This window comes from Mesocricetus auratus, unplaced genomic scaffold (genome assembly GCF_017639785.1).
Source record: "Mesocricetus auratus isolate SY011 unplaced genomic scaffold, BCM_Maur_2.0 Super-Scaffold_100031, whole genome shotgun sequence".
Classification (NCBI taxonomy): Eukaryota; Metazoa; Chordata; class Mammalia; order Rodentia; family Cricetidae; genus Mesocricetus; species Mesocricetus auratus.
In genome coordinates, this window is record NW_024429212.1 from 13397137 (window position 1) to 13419447 (window position 22311).

General features: G+C 43.1%; 1 protein-coding gene across 1 annotated transcript; it reads left to right on the forward strand.

Moving 5' to 3' along the window:
• The first annotated feature begins 13 nt into the window (after positions 1-13).
• Positions 14-21714, forward strand: Shcbp1 (SHC binding and spindle associated 1). The gene is made up of 13 exons (XM_013118577.3): positions 14-162; positions 4424-4573; positions 4693-4808; positions 5471-5679; positions 8433-8525; positions 9850-10083; positions 10184-10352; positions 10635-10755; positions 14207-14338; positions 16511-16629; positions 19390-19476; positions 19850-19991; positions 21273-21714. Exons 1-13 carry the CDS (start codon positions 60-62, stop codon positions 21584-21586), a joined length of 1989 nt encoding a protein of 662 aa, XP_012974031.2. The 5' UTR covers positions 14-59; the 3' UTR covers positions 21587-21714.
• The last annotated feature ends 597 nt before the right edge of the window (positions 21715-22311 follow it).

The following is a 22311-nucleotide window of genomic DNA, read 5'->3' on the forward strand; positions in this document are numbered from 1 at the left end:
TCGGGCGATTGCGTCATCGCGTCTGGGGCGCGGCCGCCGCCCGCCCGCGCACTTTTGAAATGGCAGGAGAGCTGCGGGGAGGAGGACTCTCGGGGTCTGGAGTCATGCTGCCAGCCAGCCCCGCCTGGGCGCCCCAGGAGGACCCGGCGTCCCGGCAGGAAGGTGAGCGCTGCAGCCGGCGCGGGAGGGAGGGAGGGAGGGAGGGCTGTGCGAGCCTGCACCCACTCGCGACCGCGGACTCGGGAGGGGCTGTGGCCGCCTTGGGCTCTCCGTCCTCCGGACAACGCTTCCGGAGAGTAGAGGGAGTGGGATCCGGCCGGGAACCCCGCAAATGCAAAGGCATTTATGTGTTGAGTCAAGATTAGACAGGAAGGTAGGTAGGTAGATAATGACGTCTATGTGTTGAGCCAAGAGATAGACAGACAGACAGGGAGATAGATAGACAGACAGACAGACAGACAGACAGACAGGCAGGGAGATAGATAGGGGGAGAGAGAGAGATAGGGAGATAGATAATGACGTTTATGTGTTGAGCCAAGAGATAGACAGATAGGCAGATGATAGACATAGATATATATCTATATGTGTGTGTGTATACATGCATACATACATGCATACATCCTACACCTAAGTGATCATGCGCTACATTCTCCTTTTTGGGAAACAAGCTTGAAGTCTGCCGTCAGTAACCGTCCCTAGCGCTGAGGGCAGATGCCTCGCCCGCAGTCTGCAGAGCTGATTTGGAGTAGAATCCAGTAATAGAAGGAGCCCAGTCTTTGTAGCCCTCAAGTTCTCTGTATCTGGCCGTGGAGATTCTGTTGCCAATGTAATTTTTATTTGCCTGCTTAGGTGCTTGCATACGGTAGGGAAGTACTCCACCACTGAGCTACAGCCCCAGTTCCTGGTTTGTTTTGTTTTTGTTTGTTTGTTGTTTGTTTTGAGGCAGGGTGACCTGAAACTCACTATGTAGACCAGACCAGCCTCGAACCCAGACTGCCACCCGCCTCTGCTTTCCAAGTACTGGGTGGGGTTAGAGGTCTGCAAAACCATGCCCGGCCCTGGTAATCTCTCTCCCTCCCCGTTAATTTCCTAAAGCTAGTTTATATTAACGTGTTCAGTTATACTGTGTGGTGGAATCCGTCCTGTGAAAGTGAGAAATCATAGGTGTGGCTTAATGCTGCTACTAACCTGTTTTGCGAACGGCCAGAATTGTCTTTGTACGGTTTACCCCCATAGGAAACAGTCAGTAGTTCTGACGTGAAAACTGCATTAGGAAAGGGTCGACTTTAAAGTGCTGTAAGGAACTAGATTTCTATGCTAGCATACATGGAATATGAAAAAGTTGTACTTACAAGCCATGGGTGATGGTACCCACCTGTCACCCCAGTACTGTTAGGAGCAGGAGGGACAGGGATGACATCCTTGAGAGATGTTTGCCAACAGAGAGGTACTGAACAGCACAAAGGACATTTAATGAAGCTATGTAAGGTGCTGGGAATCAGCCTTCTTGTGGTAGTCATTTCTTAACACATAGATAGAAACGTGAACGTTGCCAGTAGATGAGTTTGCGATATTTCTTGGAAATTTTTTAAATTATTGCCTCAAGGGCAAATAACGTGGCTGGTGTTTACATCTAAACTGTCCTTTCGTGTCTGTCTCGTAGGAGAAAAACATGGAAACGGTTTCTGTAGCAGTTTCCTTAGTAGTTGCTCAGTTGCAGTTGGATCAGTTCAAATCATCGCTTTGCTCTTAAAGCACTGCAGTTTAGATGCGTGTACAGTGATGACAGCCATGTGAATGCGAACGCCTGGGAAGAAGCTCTGTGTGCAAAGGCATGTTTAACCTGTACGTGTCAAAGTTTATTTAAGGCATGGATACAAAAGCTGATTGACATCAGTCGTGGGCCCTAATTGTAGTTGATCTTGGGTTACTTCAGATAGTCATCCCTTGCCCACCTGTATGTCAGGTCTAATATCCCAAGATTAACAGATAACGTTAGACCTAACAGCCTGTGACGAGCAGGTGTGGCTAAGCGGTACTTTGAATGCATTAACTTAACCCTAGCTTCTACCAATCAAAGGTAGAGAACGCTATCAGAATCTGACGTTTCTAGCTGAGAGTTCTCTGCTGGCCTGTAACTGGCCTCTGGTTTCCACCAATGTCTTTGAAAAATGTCTTGATTGATGACTTCTTTCATTGTTGTTGTGTTACTATAAAAAAAAGTTAGCAGAACTGCTTCCACATTGGAACATAGAATTTGGGGTAACCTAAAACTGTTCCTGGGTTGTGGTCACTATGCTGACTAATTTTATGTCAACTTTACACAAGCTAGAGTTATCTGAAAGGACTGAACTTCAATTGAAAAAAATCCCTTCATGAGATCCATCTGTAGGACATGTTCTTAATTAGTGATGGATGGGGGAGGGCCCAGCCCATTGTGGGTGGTGCCTTCCCTGGGCTGGTGGTCCTGGGTTTTCTGTGAAAACAGACCAAGCAAGTTATGATGATCAAGGCAGTAGGCAGTATCCCCCCATGGCCTCTGCATCAGCTCCTGCCTCCAGGTTCCTACCCTGTCTGAGCTCTGTCCTCACTGCTTCTGATGAGGAGCTGTTGTTATAAGGAACTGTGAGTGAAATGAACCCTTTCCTCTCCGGGTTGCTTTTGGTCATACCGTTTCAACTCAGCAATAATAACCCTTCTTCTATGTGACCTTGACATCTGCTTTTGGAGTTGAATTCAACATGGCAGCCATAATATCTGCATCGGAGAACTTGTCTTTGAGTGAAACTGACCAATTTCACTTGCTAATAGAAATTTAATTCAAGTTCTGACTTTATTTCGAGGAGATAATATATATATAGTTCATGGTTTATATCATGTGCACATAAACTTTCCCAGTAATGATCAGTCATTGTAGAGATGTTCTGTTTTTGGACTGATTTAGTGATGCTATGTTTTTATCTCAGGTGGTTTTTAAGTGGTTTTTTTGTTGTTGTTGTTGTTTTGTTGTTTGGGTTGTTTTTTGTATCTTCTTACATTACAAACACTGTAATTTACCAACTTTTTTCTGTAATGTATGTAGGAATTTTCTGGAAAACAAATGTTGAGAACATGGTCATGTTGAAAACATGGTCATGTTTTAAAAGAAGAAATGCTTCTGGACAATTATTCACTGCTTAAAATATGCAAATTCTGTATACATTGATATCGAATTGTTCCATCTTCTGAGACCTCAGGAAAGCAATCTGCTGAGTCTTAAGAGCTACCATGGCATCATTTATTTAATAATCACTTTGTCTAAAAAAAAAACTTAATTTGTAGAATTAGATATGCTAGTGTCTATGAAACCTAATTACACATAGCTTATGTCTAAGGTGGTTTGTATTTTCTACTTCTTGCCTTACACAGAGTTACTGGAATTAGAAGTCTACCCAGTAGTCTTAATCGAGTAAACCTTAAGAATCTCATTCTAGCCGGGCGTTGGTGGCGCACGCCTTTAATCCCAGCACTCGGGAGGCAGAAGCAGGCAGATCTCTGTGAGTTTGAGGCCAGCCTGGTCTACAGAGTGAGTTCCAGGACAGCCTCCAAAGCCACAGAGAAACCTTGTCTCGAAAAACCAAAAAAAAAAAAAAAAAAAAAAAAAAGGTCATTGTATTTTTTTGAGGGACCACTAATCGACTCATAGCGTAGAAAATAAAGAGAGGTCTCAACACTCCTTTTGAGAAGGAGTGTAGGAATGCAGTGAGTGTTTTTTAGAAATTAAAGTAAAATTTTCTCGTGAATGTCTGTGTGCTCCTATGGGTTCATGTGTACCATGTACATGCAACGGCTTGCATAGGCTGGAAGAGGGCATTTGGTTTCCCGTGAGCTCCCACGTAGGTGCTGGGATTCGAACAGTGGTCACCAGGAAGAGCAGGGCATGGTTTTAACTGCTGAGCTTAGCAGTTACTGGTTTTGCTGTGGGTGACTTACAGTTGCCTGTAACTCCAGGTGCAAGGGGTGCCTCTGGACATCTGCACTCCTGTATACATACCCCCACACAGGCTTCTACTCTTACAAGTACTTAAAAATAAAAATCTTTGAAAATCATAACTGTAGGAGTGAACCCCACAATAGGTAAGAGTTTCAAAGGTAATAGTTATATATAACTATTACCTTTGAAAGAGAACTTGTGTGGCTTCCAAAACCATCACGGGTAGTAACAAAAATATCTGAAATTTTCTAACTGGTTGTTGCTTGAAGTGTAACTTACACTTCAAGATGTTTAAGATGTAATAACTGGTGATATTACTGATCATGGAAAGTTAAGTAGGGCATTCATCCTCAAAATCCTTATTTTTATTTTGTTTGGATTGTCTGAATAGACTTACAGTTAGGAAGACAAATGACCAGACAGTTGAGTTTGTGTGTTATATTGTTTTAGGTTTATTACAGGATGCAGATCCTCATACCCAGTCAGGTGCTATTGGAAAAACTCTTGTGCCGGAAGGAAAAATTATTTTTCCACAGATCATCCAAACAAATGAACTTTTGTTTTATGAGAGATTCAGAGCCTATCAAGATTACATTTTGGGTGAGTAAGTTCTTGTCTTTCTATAGTTTGATTTTTGTAAGTAGGTTGTCCCTTGGGTTGTCATTTGTTCTGAGAAAATGGGTTCGGGTGAATGTATTAACTTCTCACTTAATTTGTAGCTGACTGCAAGGCCTCTGAGGTGAAGGAGTTCACAGTCAGCTTCTTGGAACAGGCCCTTGAGCCGTCTGGATGGTGGGCAGTCTGGCACACTAACGTGTTTGAGGTGCTGGTCGAGGTAAGTTGAATCATCTTACGAAAACGTCTGCCAAGCTTGCCTCTGTGTTTCTGATTTTGTTCTCCGGGCCCTGGATTGAACTAATCTGTTGGTTTTTAATCCTCCCTGGAATCCTGGGTCATTTTTAAGGTTATATGTGACAGCTTTCATAATACATGGCACCTCATACGTGTGTGACAGCCTGTGCTCTCATTTGTTGTCCTCCCCACAAGCCCCGTCCGCGTGGTTCCCTCCCTCCCCCAAGTTAGTCTCCAGCTTCCATTTTCCCATCACCGTGTTCATTTTCCTCTCCTGTCACTGCTGTCTTAATTTAGACAGTGCTCTTTCTCCTTGAGATAGCCTGGTTTCAACATTCTGAGACTTTTTTCTTCACTGTGTCTCACAGAAGTAGTCTCTTTTCTGCCGTCTTACCCTCTTTTTGGTTTTCCGAGACAGGGTTTCTCTGTATTGTTTTGGAGGCTGTCCTGGAACTCGCTATGTAGACCGGCTGGCCTCGAAATCACAGTGATCCGCCTGCCTCTGCCTCCCTTCTTTATTCTTAAAAGGCATTCTAACCTGTTTCATACTTTTTTTTTTTAAGGTAGGTTATAAAGAGCATTTTATATGTGTGTTTCAGTTTTGATTCTGGGTATTAAAATGAGGAACGTTATTTTGAATTACAGGTCACAAACGTGGACTTTTCAGCCTTGAAGGCCGTGGTGAGACTCGCAGAGCCGAGTATCTATGAATCTAAGTTGAGCACTTTTACCTTGGAGAATGTGAAGGAGCTTTTGGACCTGAAGGAGTTCCAGCTGCCTCTGCAGGAGCTCTGGGTGGTGGCCGATGACTCCCATGAATGTCACCAGACAGCACTTGCAATTGAGCATGTCAGGTAGAAGGGGACGCTGATAAATGTCTTTACCTCTGAGCCGCACATCCACAACATAGGAAAATCTTTTAAAACAAAAACAAAAGTCTTGATATCTTAAATTTTCATCTTGTCATCACTTCCAACTCATTGAAAAGTTGAAAAGAATATGGAATTCTTCTTTATCATTCAAATTCTTCAAATGTTGACAAACTCTAAAGGAGCCGTACTTTGGTTTTTATGGATTTAGAAACTCTTTTGTAGGGTGTATTTCCCTGTCCTGCCAACCAGCTTCCAAATAAATGACTCAGAGGCTTCTTATTAATTATGAAAGCTGTGCTGTTAGCTCAGGCTCGTTTGTAACTGGCTCTTACAGCTTGAATTTACCCATTTCTATTAATTTACTTGCTGCCATGGCTCCGTGTCCTCATCGCCTACACGTCCTGCTTTCTCCACATCTAGCTGGCAATTCTGCCTTCTTCCCGTGTTCTCTTTGCCCTGAAAATCCTGCCTAGTTATTGGCCATTTAACTTTTTATAAAACCAGTTACATATCTTCACACAGTGTAAAGAACTATTCCATAACAGTATTTCAAATCATGAATGCTAAGGCTTGTGGTTGCTACACTTTGAATGTAATAGGACAGGAAAAAAAGATGAAAGGTAAGAAAACAGATGTGGTATATTTCGGTATATGTATATTTACTAAAGAAATTATGCAGCTGGGTGTTGGTCGGCTCGGGAGGCAGAGGCAGGCGGATCTCTGTGAGTCCGAGGCCAGCCTGGTCTACAGAGCGAGTTCCAGGACAGCCTCCAAAACAATACAGACAAACCCTGTCTCGAAAAACCAAAAGGAAAGAAAGAAAGAAAGGAAGGAAGGAAGGAAGGAAGGAAGGAAGGAAGGAAGGAAGGAAGGAAGGAAGGAAGGATGGAAGAAAGAAATTTTGCTTTAACTGCTTAAAGTGGATATATAATATGAATATCTGGAATTTGGACACTAAAATCTGATTCTAAATTGCTGAGTAAAAGAAAAAATGCATTAGTAATACAAACATGTGTTTTCAAATTCTATACAGTGTATGCAGTCAGGCTTGCTAGACTTGTTCCTTGCTTTGTATTTGCCTCTTTAAGGTGGAGAGTAAAAATACCACTCTCCTATGTCAATACAATAGGCCCTGGTGTACACAATCACTCTTCACTAGTAAGCCTTGGTTGTTTAAACAATTTGTTTTTCACAAATAAAATTCCAAAGAATCATACATTTGAAAAGATACTGAGAATAATAAAACTAGATGCATATCCTTCTAGGAACTAGAAGACTGGATAACGTGATATCAGTCATATTGTTTGGTGGTCCACAGTCTAAAAATAGTACTCTGTACTTCCTATACCTTTATTGGGACAAACTGATTTTACTGAGTCCTCCCTAACACCCAGACTCACTATGCACAGATTGCCCTTATCAAAACAAGGCTAAAAAAAAAAAGTAATAAGTACCTGTGTATATATAATAGATGACTGGGAATGCAGTGAGTGCTACATATGACTGATATGTATACAGGACGCAAGCATCACCTTCCTAGATGCTGGAGTTCCAGCTGCTCCTCCTCTCCATCTCTACCCTGTCCTGTTAACGTCCCCACTCCAGGGCAAGCACTCACGCTAGGCTCTCCTCTTCGCTGATCTCCCTGTGCCATCTCCCTTCTGTAGCCATGGCTGGGGTGAATCTAATGCTCTATATTAAGTCCCTGCATCATCTCATTCACTGCTTTCATAAAAACATAAGTCTTGCCAGTAAGTCCTAGATTTACATCTGTTGTTGTATATTATCCCTTGTCTCTGGAAGAGGAAAAGGCTACATTGATCTTCCCACTAGACATCACTCGTTTGGTTGTCAATTCAACGTCTCACCTGGAATACATTTAAAACAACTTTTATCTAAACCCCGATTTCTTTCTTAACTGCTAAAGAAATGACACTGTCGTCTGTCTAGTGACTGATGGATACAATGGAAGTCCTGCCAGGGCTGCTGGTGACACACACTGTAATCTCGGCACTCACGAGGCAGGAGGATTAGGGGTTCAGAGCCAACTTGGACTACAGCATACAACTCTGTCTCAAAAAACTAAACAGACAGAAACTAACCCCACTTAAAAAAAACAAAAGCAGATCACCCTAACAACAGTATTACAATATTGTAGATAAACTTACTTCTTTCTTTTATGACTCATGAGTGTCTACTGTAGCAAATACCCAACACTGACAAGTCTTAGAAAATAATGTGTACTTGGTTTGTTGGTTGGTAGGACTGCTTTGATTTCTTCTTTATCTCTTACCTCCCCAGAATTCCAGCTGTTAAAACATAAAACCTGTAAGACATCTAAAACCCAAGCTTTATATCCTATTGCTATGACACAATACCCCAGCAAAAGCAACAAAAGCAAGGGTTTCTTTCCGCCGACCGCTGCAGGGAGGGGCCTAGGCATCACAATAGGGGAGGTAGCAGCAGTGTGATGCCATCCCCAGCCTTGTACAGACAGAATGGAAGCAGAGATGACCGCAAGCGCAGCCATGCTGCTTTAACCTTAAAGCCTCTGGCCGGTACTTGTTTCTGCAAGACTCTGTCCCCTACACATTTCCGAACTTTCCCAAACACTGCCACCTGCTGGAGACCAAGTGCTCACCCCCATGAGCCTGTGGGGGACACCTCATACTCAAACCACACCACCCACCTTTGAGCCAGTGGTTGAATTTGATTGACATTAAGCTTCTTTCCAGGTTTTTCTACAAAAACATCTGGAGGAGTTGGGATGAAGAAGAGGAGGATGAGTATGACTATTTTGTCAGATGTGTTGAACCTCGATTGAGACTGTAAGTACTTATTGCTGATGTGGTGGATACACACACAGGAGCTTCCGACTAACACTTAGTGCAGTGCAGTCGTGACAAGTCATTAAATAAACCTCGTGGGGAAAAACTAGACAACCTGCAGAGTGTGTGTGTGTGTGTGTGTGTGTGTGTGTGTGTGTGTGCGTGCGTGCGCGCGCGCGCGCGCGCGCGCACGCACGCACGCACGCACACCCGTGCATGTAAACTTGTGTTCTGTTTTGTTTAAGAATATCTAGGTTAAAAGCTTGTAACCCTGAATTGTTGGGATCCAGGCCAATCCAAGCTTCCTCAGAGGTCCCAGTGAAAAGAAAAAGGGGACAGGGAACACTAGCTCTTTATCCTTACCCAGGGGTAAACTTGGCAAGATCCCAGTGTAGGGCTGATGCCAGGGCCTTGAAGGAGTTACAGTTTTGGCTCCTGGAAACCTGGCTTTCCCCTCTTAAGGGCTGTGGTTATCACTCCTAAGGTAGCTGTGTATGAGGAGTTCTCTGTTTTCTTTACCAACATCATCTGATTTAGCTCTCTGCTGACCTTGGCCATTTGGCCCCTTGCAAGCCAATAAACTTGCTTGGAATAAGTCATCAGCTTATGAAAGTCCTGGTCCCAACAATCTGTCTTTTGTAGTTCTCGTCACTCCCCCTCCCCTTCTCCCTCCCCCTTGACACGCATTCCTGCATGTTTGGGACCCTTATTCCTGCATGTTCAGGTCACTGAATAATATTCAGCTGAGATAGTACATGAAGAGCCCTGAATACTGTTGAGAGAGTGAGTGTTTTCTAAGTTCTGGTTGCTCTTAAAGTGCAATGTTCTGATTTGACAGCGGCATAAAGGCTAGGGAAAGGAAATAAGAGGCTTACTCAGCAAAGGTGGCTCACTCACAGGCCTCAGATCGAGAACAGTTTGTAAGTTTGCAGATGGCTGATGGGTAGTGGGAAGAGCAGAAAGGTAAGAAGTGACTCTGGTGTCTTTAGTCCCAGCACTCGGGAGGCAGAGGCAGGCGGATCCCTGAGTTCCAGACCAGCCTGGTCTACAGAGCGAGTTCCAGGACAGCCTCCAAAGCCACAGAGAAACCCCGTCTTGAAATAAACACCACCACCACCCCCCACACCCCCCCCCCCCCCCACACACATCCCACGCCCACCAAAAAATAGGAAGTGACCTATTGGAATGGTGACTTGCAAACAAAGAGAGTGCTAAAAGTAAGGGGGAAAAGAAGCTAAAGTCTTTGGGGACTAAATCAAATCTTAATGATAGGAAAATGTTCTAGAAAAGAGAATGGATTTTCAATTTGCTTTTAAACTTTCAGGTATTATGATATACTTGAAGATCGAGTTCCCTCAGGACTTATTGTTGACTACCACAATCTGTTGTCTCAATGTGAAGAGAGTTACAGGAAATTTTTAAATCTGAGAAGTAGTTTGTCAAATTGTAATTCTGATTCTGAGCAGGAAAATATCTCCATGGTGGAAGGGTTAAATTTGTATTCGGAGATTGAACAGTTGAAACAGAAGCTAAAACTCATTGAGAATCCTTTGTTGAGGTACGTGTTCTTGTTAATTTTAATTATTTAGCATGTCTTACTAGCTATCTTAGTGAGAACTAATGGTTCTTAGTTTTTGTGTTTATTTTGTTTTTTTAAGATATGTTTTTGGTTATCAGAAGAACTCTAATAACCAAGCCAAGGGCACTCGTCAAAATGGCCAGAAGGTTACCCATGTAGTTTCCTCCACCATGAAGACAAGTCTACTGCGGTCTCTATTTAGGGACAGGTTTTGTGAGGAGTCTGGCAAAGAAGAAACAGAAATTCAGGTAAAATTAATGGTTGCTCTAAGTGACTGCTTTTGATTGATTAACTCCAAATTTTCATCAATTCTACAGTGTGTTTGCAGGAGGTTTCTGGAGTTGGTTTTCTGTGAGATCCAAATAGTAAGAGCACTGTTCTTTTTCAGTGAAAGCAGTGCACACACACACACTGTTAAAAAGATGGATAAAAACCAAATTTGGATTGATTTTCACATGACACATGAAGGCGGTTGAAGTAACATCCAAGTGGCTTTGGGGGATGTGTATTTATAATACGTTGTTTTCTAGTTCCATAGTGATCTGTTGTCTGCGGTAAATGCCTGCCATGAGGGTGACACTGTCATTATTTGTCCTGGCCATTATGTGGTTCACGGCACCTGCTCCATAGCGGACTCCATTGAGTTGGAAGGTGAGTATGGAATATCATAACGATAATTCATAATAAGTAAACAACAAATTAGTGATCGTGATTGACTTGATGATTGGACCCATCTGATTTCAAGTGCGGTGCATTGACACCTTAAGAATATTTACACTGTATGAGAAACTGACCCAGTGTTTGAAAAGTGTGCATCATAGGTGTCTGTGGCCGTATGTTGGTAAGATTTTTATAGATGCATATTAAAAAAAAAAAGACTGTTAGTAACAAGCATAGGTTCTAGAAGATTGTTAATTTATAAAAAGGAAGTCTATTTCTAGAACAAAAAGTATGCGTGTGTGTAAATTTATTTGTTACTTACCTTACAAAGTAGCGGGTGTCCTTACGACGTTTCCTGTATGTTTAGTCTTAGTTTACCCACGCCACGCCCTCTGCCTGTCACTGCCTCCTTGCTTCCCTGTCCCTGTTTTAACCCTTTGGTCCCCGTGTCCCCCTTTTGCTTACATATCACATGTGTTTTATTATTTCTTACACATGCGTCACCTCTCATCTAAATGCAAATGCGTAAAAATCAGAAACCAGGATACACATGTAAGAGCGAGAACGGGGTGTTTATCTTTCTGAATCTGGATGCCCTCGTTTAATATTTCTGCCTCCATTTACCTGTGAGTTTTATAACTTCTTATCTTCCTTTTTAGAACTGGTTTGTACATGTATATCACAATATGTGTATTGTGTATATGTACTAGAATTTCATCATCCTTTATCATTTGATGGATATCTAGTCTATTTTTTGTTATGAATGGAACAGCAATAAATATGGATGAACAAGTATCTCTTTATATCTCTTTAGTAGGTTTGAGCAGGGTCATATGTTAGTTGTATTTTTAGCATCTTGAGAAACTTCCACACTGATTTCCATAGTCCATATTATGTTCCCACTAATAATGAATAAGAATTTCTCTTTCATCCGGGCAGTGGTGGTGCATGCCTTTAATCCCAGCACTCAGGAGGGTGAGGCAAGCGGATCTCTGAGCTCAAAGCCAGCCTGGCCTACAAAGCTACACAGAGAAACCCTGTCGGGGGGGGATTTTTTCTCTTTCTCCACGTCTTCACCAGCTTTGTCATTCATTTTCTTAATGATGGTTGTTCTGACTATGGTGGGATGAAATCTCCAGGTTGTTTTAATTTGCATTTTCCCTAATGGCAAAGAGTGAAATAAATACATTAGAGATATTGGCCATTCGCACCTCTTCTTTGAGCATCCTCTGTTCAGTTTCAGGGCCTGCTTTTTCATTGGGTTGCTTGTTTTAGTATTTTGAGTTTTTTTTTTTAATATCCTATATGTTAACCATCTTTTGAATGTATAGCTAGAAAATATTTTCACCCTTTTTAAAGGGTACATTTTCCCTCAATTAACCTTTGCTTAACAAAAGCTTTTTAATTTCATGAGGGCCAAGTTATTGTTTGTTGGTCTCCTTGAATACATGGAATTGTTACCTATGCGTAGTTCTTGAAGTATCCCCTGTTACTCCTCTATCACTTTCAGAGTTTTGGGCCTTATGTTTAGATCTTTAATCCATTTAGGAATTTTTTTCTATCCAGGATGAGGGGTAAGCATCTAGTTTCATTCTTCTACATGCACATATCTTTTCCTAAGCACGCTTTGTTAAAGAAACTGTCTTCTCTACAATGAATAATTTTGGCATTTTATCAGAGATCAAGTGGTTGTAGCTGCATGGGTTTATATGTGGATTTTATCCACCACACAGTACCATGCTGATTTTTCTTTAACTCACTGTTGCTTTAACTTTAGGACTATTTTTAAGACAAAAAAAGTTGCTTATGTCTTTTCCTTCTCATTTTACAGTTTCGTATACACACTCTGTTATGATTTTATTGGCCCTCTCATTACCTTCTACAATCTCTCTTCTTCTCCATATAAACCGCTTACTTCTTCCTACGTAGCACCCTATGACTACACCATCACAGAAGATGATGGCCCCTCCTCTCCAGCAGCCACTACCTGTCACTAGCCCCTCAGGAAGGAGTGAGGGTTCGTGAACTCCTCACCTACCCGTGATGGGAGGGCTGAAGAGCTCAGGCTTGTCTAGGTGTCCAAACATGCTGTTTGTTCATGGTTGCCGTGACCATGCATGGATGGATGGCGGCAGTTCACGACACTCTTTCCAGACTTCTGGGATGTTTCCTGAGCCTCGGATGGCAGCTGTTGCAGCAGAGGTTGATATGTCACTCAGCTGTCACGTATCCTCAGCCCTTTGACCAGACACGTGTGTCTCCGTCTCTGCGAAGGGCAGCATCATGTTCAGAAAGCAGTTTGACAGCATGGTCATTCATGGAGACGGCTCGCACGCTCTTCCGTTGGACCCACGAGCCTCTCAGCCCAGGGTTTTGGCTAGGTTTATAGCACCAAATATGTGATCTATCTGGTGGATCATGCCCCGCAGTTAGCTACTCCCAAAAGAGCTATGCTACCGTTGTATGAGTGAGCACATTCTGTCCAGCAGGTACGTGTTATCGTGTGCACGTTCTACAGTCGATAAGATTGTTCCCTTAGCAACCTGCGCGGCGCCTCCTGGTACTGTGACCCCTGGCCAGCCCAGAGGGAGTTTCCTGCACGGTCCCATCTCGTCTTCTCTATATCCTGTAACAAAAGTGCGTTATCCTCAGGTTCTGGTGGGTGACCAAGAGCAGTGACATTAGCCTGTTCTCTCTTAGACTTCTGAGATGTCTCTGGTCAACGGGTCACAGGGTGGTACACCACAGCTGGTGTTAGACCCTTATCTGAAACCTCATGACTTCTGTGAGCTTGCTGTCCATGCGTGAGGGCGCTAAACTCTTTTTGGTTTGGGGTTTCTGTGGTTTTCGAGACAGGGTTTCTCTGTTTAACCGTCCTGGCTGTCCTGGAACTCGCTCTGTAGACCAGGCTGGCCTCAGACTCACTGAGATCCGCCTGCCCCTGCCTCCTGAGTGCTGGGATCAAAGGTGTGCGCCACCACTGCATGGCTAATGTAAATTCTTTAAGTTATTTTTTTTACTTGTAAAGTACTGTTCCTTAGTTGTGTTTCCCTTTTTCCCATCTTCCCAGTGTCCCATGTCCCTGCTCAGACCTAACCCTCACTTCCTGTCCCTGCCCAGACCTAACCTTCACTTCCTGTCCCCTGCCCATGACATCTTTCTTGCCTCTCTTGATAATTTTTAATTTTAAAAAGTCTAAATTTTGAAACTATGCAAGAAAGAAAATAAGGGTTTCTCTTTGTGGGCCTGGGTTACTCAGTTTAATGTTTAGCAGTCCGTCGATTTTCCTGTGGATCCCGTGCACCCCTTCTCGTGGCTGAGGGCTCCATTGTGCATATGTGCTTGATCTCGGTTGTCTGTCCATCCGTTGTCAGTCAGTCAGACCTTTTTGTATGCAGACAGTGCTCCTCACTTTTCTTAGGAGTTTGGCTCTCTTCCTTAGGATACGGCCCGCCAGATGATATCGTCATAGAAAAGGAGGGCAAAGGAGACACTTTTGTGGATTGCACGGGTGTGGATGTTAGAATCTCAAGCATCAAATTTATTCAGCACGATTCTGTAGAAGGAATCTTAGGTAAGTATCCGGATATTCGGTGTGTTATTTGCTTTGAGCTTTGAAGGAAAAGTTGACTTTTCATGGAAGATAAAATTTACTACACTTGGATGTATGGAGGGCTGGTGAATCCTTTACGAGCCCTCATAGTGAAAAATAGCTCAGCTTATTCGTGGAAGCGTATTTGTTTCTTTTCTGTCAGTGTTTTGGTGGTTTGGTTTGGGTTTTGAGACAGGCTGTCACCCTGATCCTAGCTATCATGACAATCTGCAAACCCGCCTCAGCCTCCTGAGCCCTGGGTTACTGACATGTCTCACCACACCCGATACTAGTGCAGCAGTGTGAGCGTGAGGAACCCTCTGGGCATTTCTCCTAGCAGTGACTCATTAGATTCCGGGGGCTCTCTCCTCAGGGATGGAGCGGATCAGCTCCCCGAGAGCATGTTCTTATAAGAGTGGACACGACACCTCGGAACTCTCCCTTGCTGGTGTGTGTGCCCTTCTCCGTGCAAATCCTGTTCCTTCATGCCTCTCTGTGTTGTAACGCTTCTGGGGAGGTCTTACCAGATACCATGCTCTGAGTTCACACATACTACAGCCATGTGAGAGGAATTTGGTTATAGGCACACCAGAAAGACCAAGACATTCTCTAGTATTGGTTTTATAGGTTGTGTATCCATCTGTTTTCAAGGGCCTTTCTCTTTCCAAGATACCAAGCAGAGCTATTCACTGATACAATAATAATAAAAAATATTATATACATTTATGTAATGAATATGTACTTTTTTGTTTCTTAGTTTACAGTGTGTGTGTGTGTGTGTGTGTGTGTGTGTGTGTGTGTGTGTGTGTATGTGTGTGGATACCTACCTGCCATTCTGTGGCTGCGTAGGGGGTGGGCAACAGTCAGAAAACAACCTTGTGTGTCTGGCATCGTTTCCACCTGTGAGAGGTAGGGTCTCTTCATTGTTAACGCTGTTTATGCCGGGGTTCTGGCTGGGTCTGGGGATTCTCCTGTGTCTGCCTCTCCTCTCCTAGGATCACTGGGATTGCCTGTGTGCATTACTGTACCTGGCTTTATCTGAGTCCTGGCATTTCAACTTAGGTCTTCCTGCTTAGCAAGGGCTTTGCCCACTGACACAGGTATTTGTTATTTAAAATGTTGCCTTTAGTCTTTAGAAAATAACTCATAATTTGAATTTGTAACATTTGTAACAAAATGTGAATGTTACTCTGGAAAATGTCCTAGCGTATGATTGTGATCTAAACCGTCACAGTTTGTACAAACTTTCTACTTTTCCATTCCATTTTGGAAGCATCGGCAGTCTTAACCCTCATCACAGCCCTGATAAACTTCCTAGTTTCCTCTCTGGGAGCACCCACGGTCACCCTTCCTGTAGAAAACTCACTGAGTAAAAGCCACGTCTTTATTCACATATTGCTTGAAAAACTTTTGGTGGATTTTGTTTTAAGGTTACTGTCAACTTGCTGACTGCTTTCGGCCAAATGTTACCTAAAACATGTACAGAAACACACTCATTATATGGCCAAAGACATGAAATAGTACATAACTTAAAGCTATACATTAGCTTATGTAGTAAAAGCTGATTACTTGGGAGTTGAAGACAAGGAAAGTTGATTACACTCTTCTCTAAAGGCCAGTGTGGTGGTTCCAATGAGAACGGCCCCCATTGGCTGCTTGAACGCCTGGTTCCCCATTGGTGGCTGTTGGGAAGGACCAGGAGGAGTGGTCTTATTGGAGAAGGTCCACCTCAGGCTGAGTCTCACTCTGTGCCGGCTTTCTGCCTGATGATCAGGATGTAAAATTCTCAGCTCCCTCTCCACCACCGTGCCTCCCAATGACATAGTGGACTAGCCCTCTAAAACTGTGAAGCAAGCCCCTGATTGAATGTGTTCTCTTACTTCTCCTCTAAGAGTTGCCTTGGTCATGACACAGCAGTAGAGCAGTGACTGAGACACCAGATTAAATTTAAATAGGCTGAGTATACAACAGTATTGTCTAAGTACATAGTCTTCAATGATCTCAACACATTAACTTGGCTGCAAAGTGCAACAAAAGTTGTCTTTTCTGTGTACAGATATTTTTATAGTTATCACGACATCTAATGTTAGCTGTAAACTGTTTCTGATAATGGTACATCTCTTAAAGTAGTTGAATGAATGTTTCTGTTAACAGTCATTCACCATGGCAAGACCACCCTGGAGAACTGTGTACTGCAGTGTGAGACCACAGGGGTTACAGTGCGTACCTCAGCAGAGCTTGTGATGAAGAACTCAGACATCTATGGGGCCAAGGTAGTGCTTTGTCTCTGGGAAGAAGCAGTCGTGGTGTTTAAGTTCAAAATAAACCGAACAAGTAAGATGCCAAGGTGTAAATCTGCTCTTTCTTCAAGGGAATTCCAACACTGATAATCTCCCAGGCATCTAAAATTCAGTTAGTCATTAAACAGAAGACCTATAGCATTTTATAAGCAAGGCCCTGGGAGGGAAAATGATTGCCTAACTTTCCCTGTGATAACCTTATAGACCCTTATGATTACACCCTGTGGGACTGGAGAGGTGGCTCAGTGGTTAAGAGTGTACGCTGCTCTTGGAGAGGACCCAGGTTCAGTTCCCAGCACCTCTGTCAGCCGACTGGCAGCCACTGGTGACTCCTGCTCCAGAGATCCGACACCACACCACTCTGGCATTTGTACTTATGTGCACATTCCTACACATATACACATAAATCATTTTTAGAATATTTTTATTTTTTTAAGATTTATTTATTTGTTTGTTTATTATGTGTACAGTGTTCTGTATCCCTGCAGACCAGAAGAGGGAGCCAGATCTCATTACAGGTGGTTGTGAGCCATCATGTGGGTGCTAGGAATTGAACTCAGGACCTCTGGAGGAGCAGTCAGTGCTCTCAACCTCTGAGCCATCTCTCCAGCCCCATTTTTAGAATATTTTTTAAAGATTATAACTATAAATAATAGATAATTTTCTAACAGTTGCCACTGTTGCTTCAAGTGCTTGAGACTTTTGTGCATGAATACACATAGGCGCCTTTGCTCTCTCCAGCTCCTCCCCGGCCTCCCCACCACTGTCTCTGCCAACCTCATGTGCTCCTTAAACCCTCTGTTTGTGTATCGCCGCCTCTGTGTGCGTGGGTGAGGCCCCCACCCTTGTCTATTTAAATGCGTGTCTCCAACTGATTATTGAAACGGTCATCTTTTTGAATGACAACATCTTTCAGCAAAATTGTTAAATTTATTGACATAATCAGAAAATTAATTTGTTTAAAGTGAAAATGTGTAATAAGCATTAAGTGTGGCACTCTTTACTCTTTGTAATATACATCTTTGTAAGTGTATATGTGTATGTGGTCTTATGTGCATGTTAGTGTGTGTGTAAGGGTGTGTGTGTGTGTAAGGGTATATGCGCTCGTGTACTTGTGCATATACAAGACAGAGGTTGACATTGAGTCTTTTCCTCAATCACTTTTACATTACTTTTAGGTAGAGTCTCAGTTGATCTGGAACTCACTCTGGCTGGACAATGAAATCCAGTGATCCTCCTGTCTCCTCCCGCACTGGAGGCACAGGATCACACTGTTGTGCCTGGCTTTTTATGTGTGTGTTTGGAATCCAAATATTTCATGCTTGTGTTGCAGGCTCTTTAGTAAAGGAACCATTTTTTCAGTTCAATGAATGTGGTGTTTTGAAAGTGATTAGTTGTCAGTAGTTCATCATTGGATTATTGCCCCAATATTGCTTGTTGGCAACATGGATTAGGACTCCTAATAAAGACCAGTAAATGACGTTGGTTTAGATGCTGCTATCCTGAAAGTCTGAGTTTGGGTCTGAGAACCAAAATGATGGAAGGGGAGAACCAGCTCCTCCTACAAGTTGTCTTCTAATTTCCACAAATATACCATGGCATGTACACACACAGACACCACACATACACACACAGACAGACATGCACACACATACACGCGCACACATGTACACACACACACACAGTGAGTGAAGTTACACAGGTCCACACAATATAGAAATGTGAAAGGAAGACCTAACAAAAGTTATCTTTAAAACAGTGTATTTTGTACATTGGTAGCACACGCCTTTGATCCCAGCACTCGGGAGACAGAGGCAGGTGGGTCTCTGTGAGTTTGAGACCAGCCTGGTCTACAGACTGAGTTCTAGGACAGCCAGAGCTGTTAGAGAAACCCTGTCTTGGAAAAAAAAAAAGAGAGAGAGAGAAACAAACAACAACAAAAATATATTTTTGTATTTATCTCGTCTGAAAGGCTAAGAAGTGATAGTCTTGTTAAACATGTATTTTATTTGCATGTATGTGACTGATTTGCCTGCTTGTATGTCTGTGTACCACATGTATTCCTGGTGCTCATAGAGGCCAGAAGAGGGTGTCAGATCCCCTGGGACTGGACTTACAGATGGTTGTGAGCTGTGGTGACATTTTATTTATGATTTAGTAAGCTTGCCTGCGGGTTTAGAATGCAAAGCCAGCCACAAGCCATCGAGGCCAGGCAGTGGTGGTGCACACCTTTAATCCCACGACTCTGGAGACAGAGGCAGGCAGATTTGCTCACACAAAGGTAATCACAGCACTCAGGATCACACAACTTAATTCTAGCAGTAGGGAGGTCGAGGCAGGAGTGATGTGGCCAGGCGGAGAGAGGAAGATAAGGGAAGCAGAGTCAGTCTTGGGCAGATTGTCTGCAGCCACATTGAAGAGGCAGTGATGATTCTGAGGCTTGGTGGAGAGCCATGCAGTTTGGAGGTGCAATTGGTACAATTGCGCCTTTGGTCTGAGCTTTGGTAGAGGTGAGAAATTGCTTGTGGCTGGCTGATTTGCTTCTCTGACCTTTCAGCTTGAACCCCAATATCTGTCTCTGGGCTTTTATTTTTCATGTTGTATGAGCCACCATGTGGTTGCTAGGAATTAAACCCTGGGTCCTCTAGAAGAGCAGTCAGTGCTCTTAACTGCTGAGCCACCTCTCCAGACCCTCCTCTTAACGTTTTAAAGCTGGTGCCTCATATTTTACAGGGTGCTGGTATAGAAATATATCCTGGGAGTAAGTGTACCCTGACTGACAATGAGATCCATCACTGCAAGGAAGGAATCCTCATCAAGGTGGGTATTGGCTGAAACATCTTTTTCTAAGACTTAGAATGATTTCACCTAAAAAGCCATGTATATTTCTCATGTTGTGTTCTGTTATTTTGTTTGGTAAAGTATAAACATTACATAAATTTTAAGAACACTAAAAGTGATTAGAAATCTTCTGATACCTGGGTGGTTGTGGAGCACACCTTTAACCTAGCACTAGGGAAGCAGAGGCAGATGGATCCAAGCCAGCCTGCTCTACAGATCCAGGATCTTCCAGTAGTCTTTTGCTATCTTTAAATCTGCATAGCTTTTGTACTTCCATGTTTTGAAAGGTAGAGAAGTTATGAAGCTTGTTTATTGTGACAGTTCCTTAACGCGATTGTTTTCAATGTCACAGGACTTCCTTGATGAGCATTATGACATCCCCAAAGTCTCTATGATAAACAACACCGTACATAACAACGAAGGGTATGGTGTTGTTTTGGTGAAGCCTACAATTTTCTGTGATCTACAGGAAAATGCCCGAGCTGTGACTGGTGGTATGCTATGCTTAATTAAAATATTTAAATGTACTTACCGAGTATAAAATTAGATCTAATTTACTGTATTTCAGCAATAAGTTCTGGTGACAGCTTTAGTTTTTCTCCCTCCTTTAAAAGCTTTTGCTAGAGGTCTGGCACCATAGCTCAACTTGTGGAGTGCTTGGCTAACACACACAAAACTGTCGGTTCAGTCCCAACACTTGGGAAGGAGGATCAAACTCAAGGTCATGCTTAGCTACAGAGAGTCAGAGATTACTCCTCAAAACAAAAAACAACAAAAGGCATTGAATGTCCTTGGTTATAGAGATATAGAAGCTTGGTGACGCCTTCAGAGTCTAAACGTGAAAGAAACTTTCAGATCTGACTTGTTGATCTGTTGATTCCGAGCTTTGATGTGGCTCAGTGTAAGGCCCTTACCTCTGTCTTCTTGTAAGTGTGTGAACGCACAGTGGCTTCTGTAGGTATCTGTGGGATGAAAGCTGGGAGAGATGTTATTGGCGTATACCTTTACTTCCGTGGATAAGAGTAACCGCCTCCCGTCACGTAAAGGGGAGGGCACTCAATGGGAATGTGTGGTTTTTAGCCGTTGGCATAAGTCACTTTTAAGAGTCAGACGTGAAGACGTGTGAAGCAATGGTGCTTTGTTGGAAATACTGAGGGAGTTTAAAGCCTCGGCCTCACTGTCCTCACTCAGGGTCCCTCCCCCTCAGGGCACAGCAGGGTAAAATTGCCAGTCTGTTGGGTGGAATCTTACCTGAAAGCTCTGGTGGAGAATCTAATTGCTGTCTCTGAGTTCCTCTTCTGCAACCAGCTAGCAGGAACATTTAAGTCGTCCCAACTTGCATTGCTTGGTGATAAGGCAAAGTCTTTTTGTCACCTAACGATCATGATAGTGCCCTCTTGAGGATGGGAACCATGAGGGCCTTCGGTCGATCAGCTGGCGGATTGGGAGTTACTTAAGAAAAGTAGCCCTGTTATATTATTCTTTGCATCCTAGCTCCCAGTGCAGAGCTTAGCAGATAGTAAGTGTCCACGAAAATGTCTGTCCAGTGACTGACATTCTAGGATGAAGAAGGAAATTGAAATTTAAACTCGGCGACCCCGTTAGTGTCTTGAAACTTTGCAAGAAGATTCACTGAGGTCCTTATAGTTAAAGCATTAGTAAAATCCTGTTATAAACTCTTGGCAGAAAACACTTGACTCTAATAGACTGTGCTAGAAATACCCCTTTGTTGGTTTAGACCGTATATTTAACTTCATTGTAATTTGTTCCCACAGACAACACAATTCAGAAAACTAGAGAGATGGACGCCACTGAAGGATTAGATCTGGAAGAAATGCTTCAGTGTGTCGCTAACAAAATGGAGCCTCCTGCCACGGCTGACTTTTCTGAACAAGCTAAGGGAAACTGTGAAATTATCAGTGAACTGCTTGCCGCTTCCATGCAAAAAGGCCGTGTGAAGAAACGATTGAGCGAACTCGGGATCATGCAAGCTGATGACAACATAATGTCACAGGAGATGTTCATCGAAATTATGGGAAACCAGTTTAAGTGGAATGGCAAAGGCAGTTTTGGCACTTTTCTCTACTAGCTACAGTGACATCAGTAGCTCACAAAATACTGTGTTTTGGACATGTCCTGAGGGCCATGCTGCATGTGTTGTTTACTTCATTTGCTTCGTAGCTGTATATTATATAATACACACTTGACTGTGCTGCATAAAGTGTGTGTTTACTCCTAACTACATAGATTAGATAGGAAGCATGACTTTGTATGAAAGCCACAAAAACATCAAAGATGGCTGTAGGGCTTTAGTCCAGCATCGCCAGTGCCCATACCCAGCAATTCCTTCTCACCTCCCTCACGAAGAGAGAGGAAAACAGCTGGGGATTTCTTACCTAGAAAAGTGTGCTTTCTGAAACGCACAGTGCTCCCGTATTGTCTGCTAGAACTTTTTCCTTGTAAATTCACTTTGGCGTTGAAAGCGGAGGAGAAAGGAGAGGATGTGAGAACATGCGTGCAGCAGATGTCATGTGTACAGGGTTCCCCTGCCTGCTTGAGATAGGATCCCTACCCAGCCATTTCTGTCCAGGAACTCACTGTATAGACCAGGCTGACCTCGAGGGCTCATATCAATCCACCTGCTTCTGCCTCCTGAGTACTGCGATTAAAACATGCCACCAGACCTAGTTTGGATGGGATACAGTCTTATATTGAAATGTCATCGAAACAACTAAATAACACGTTATAGGTATGAAAAAATTATTCAGAGCCAGTATTGAACATAAATGATTAATAAGAAAGCATGTCTTTTAC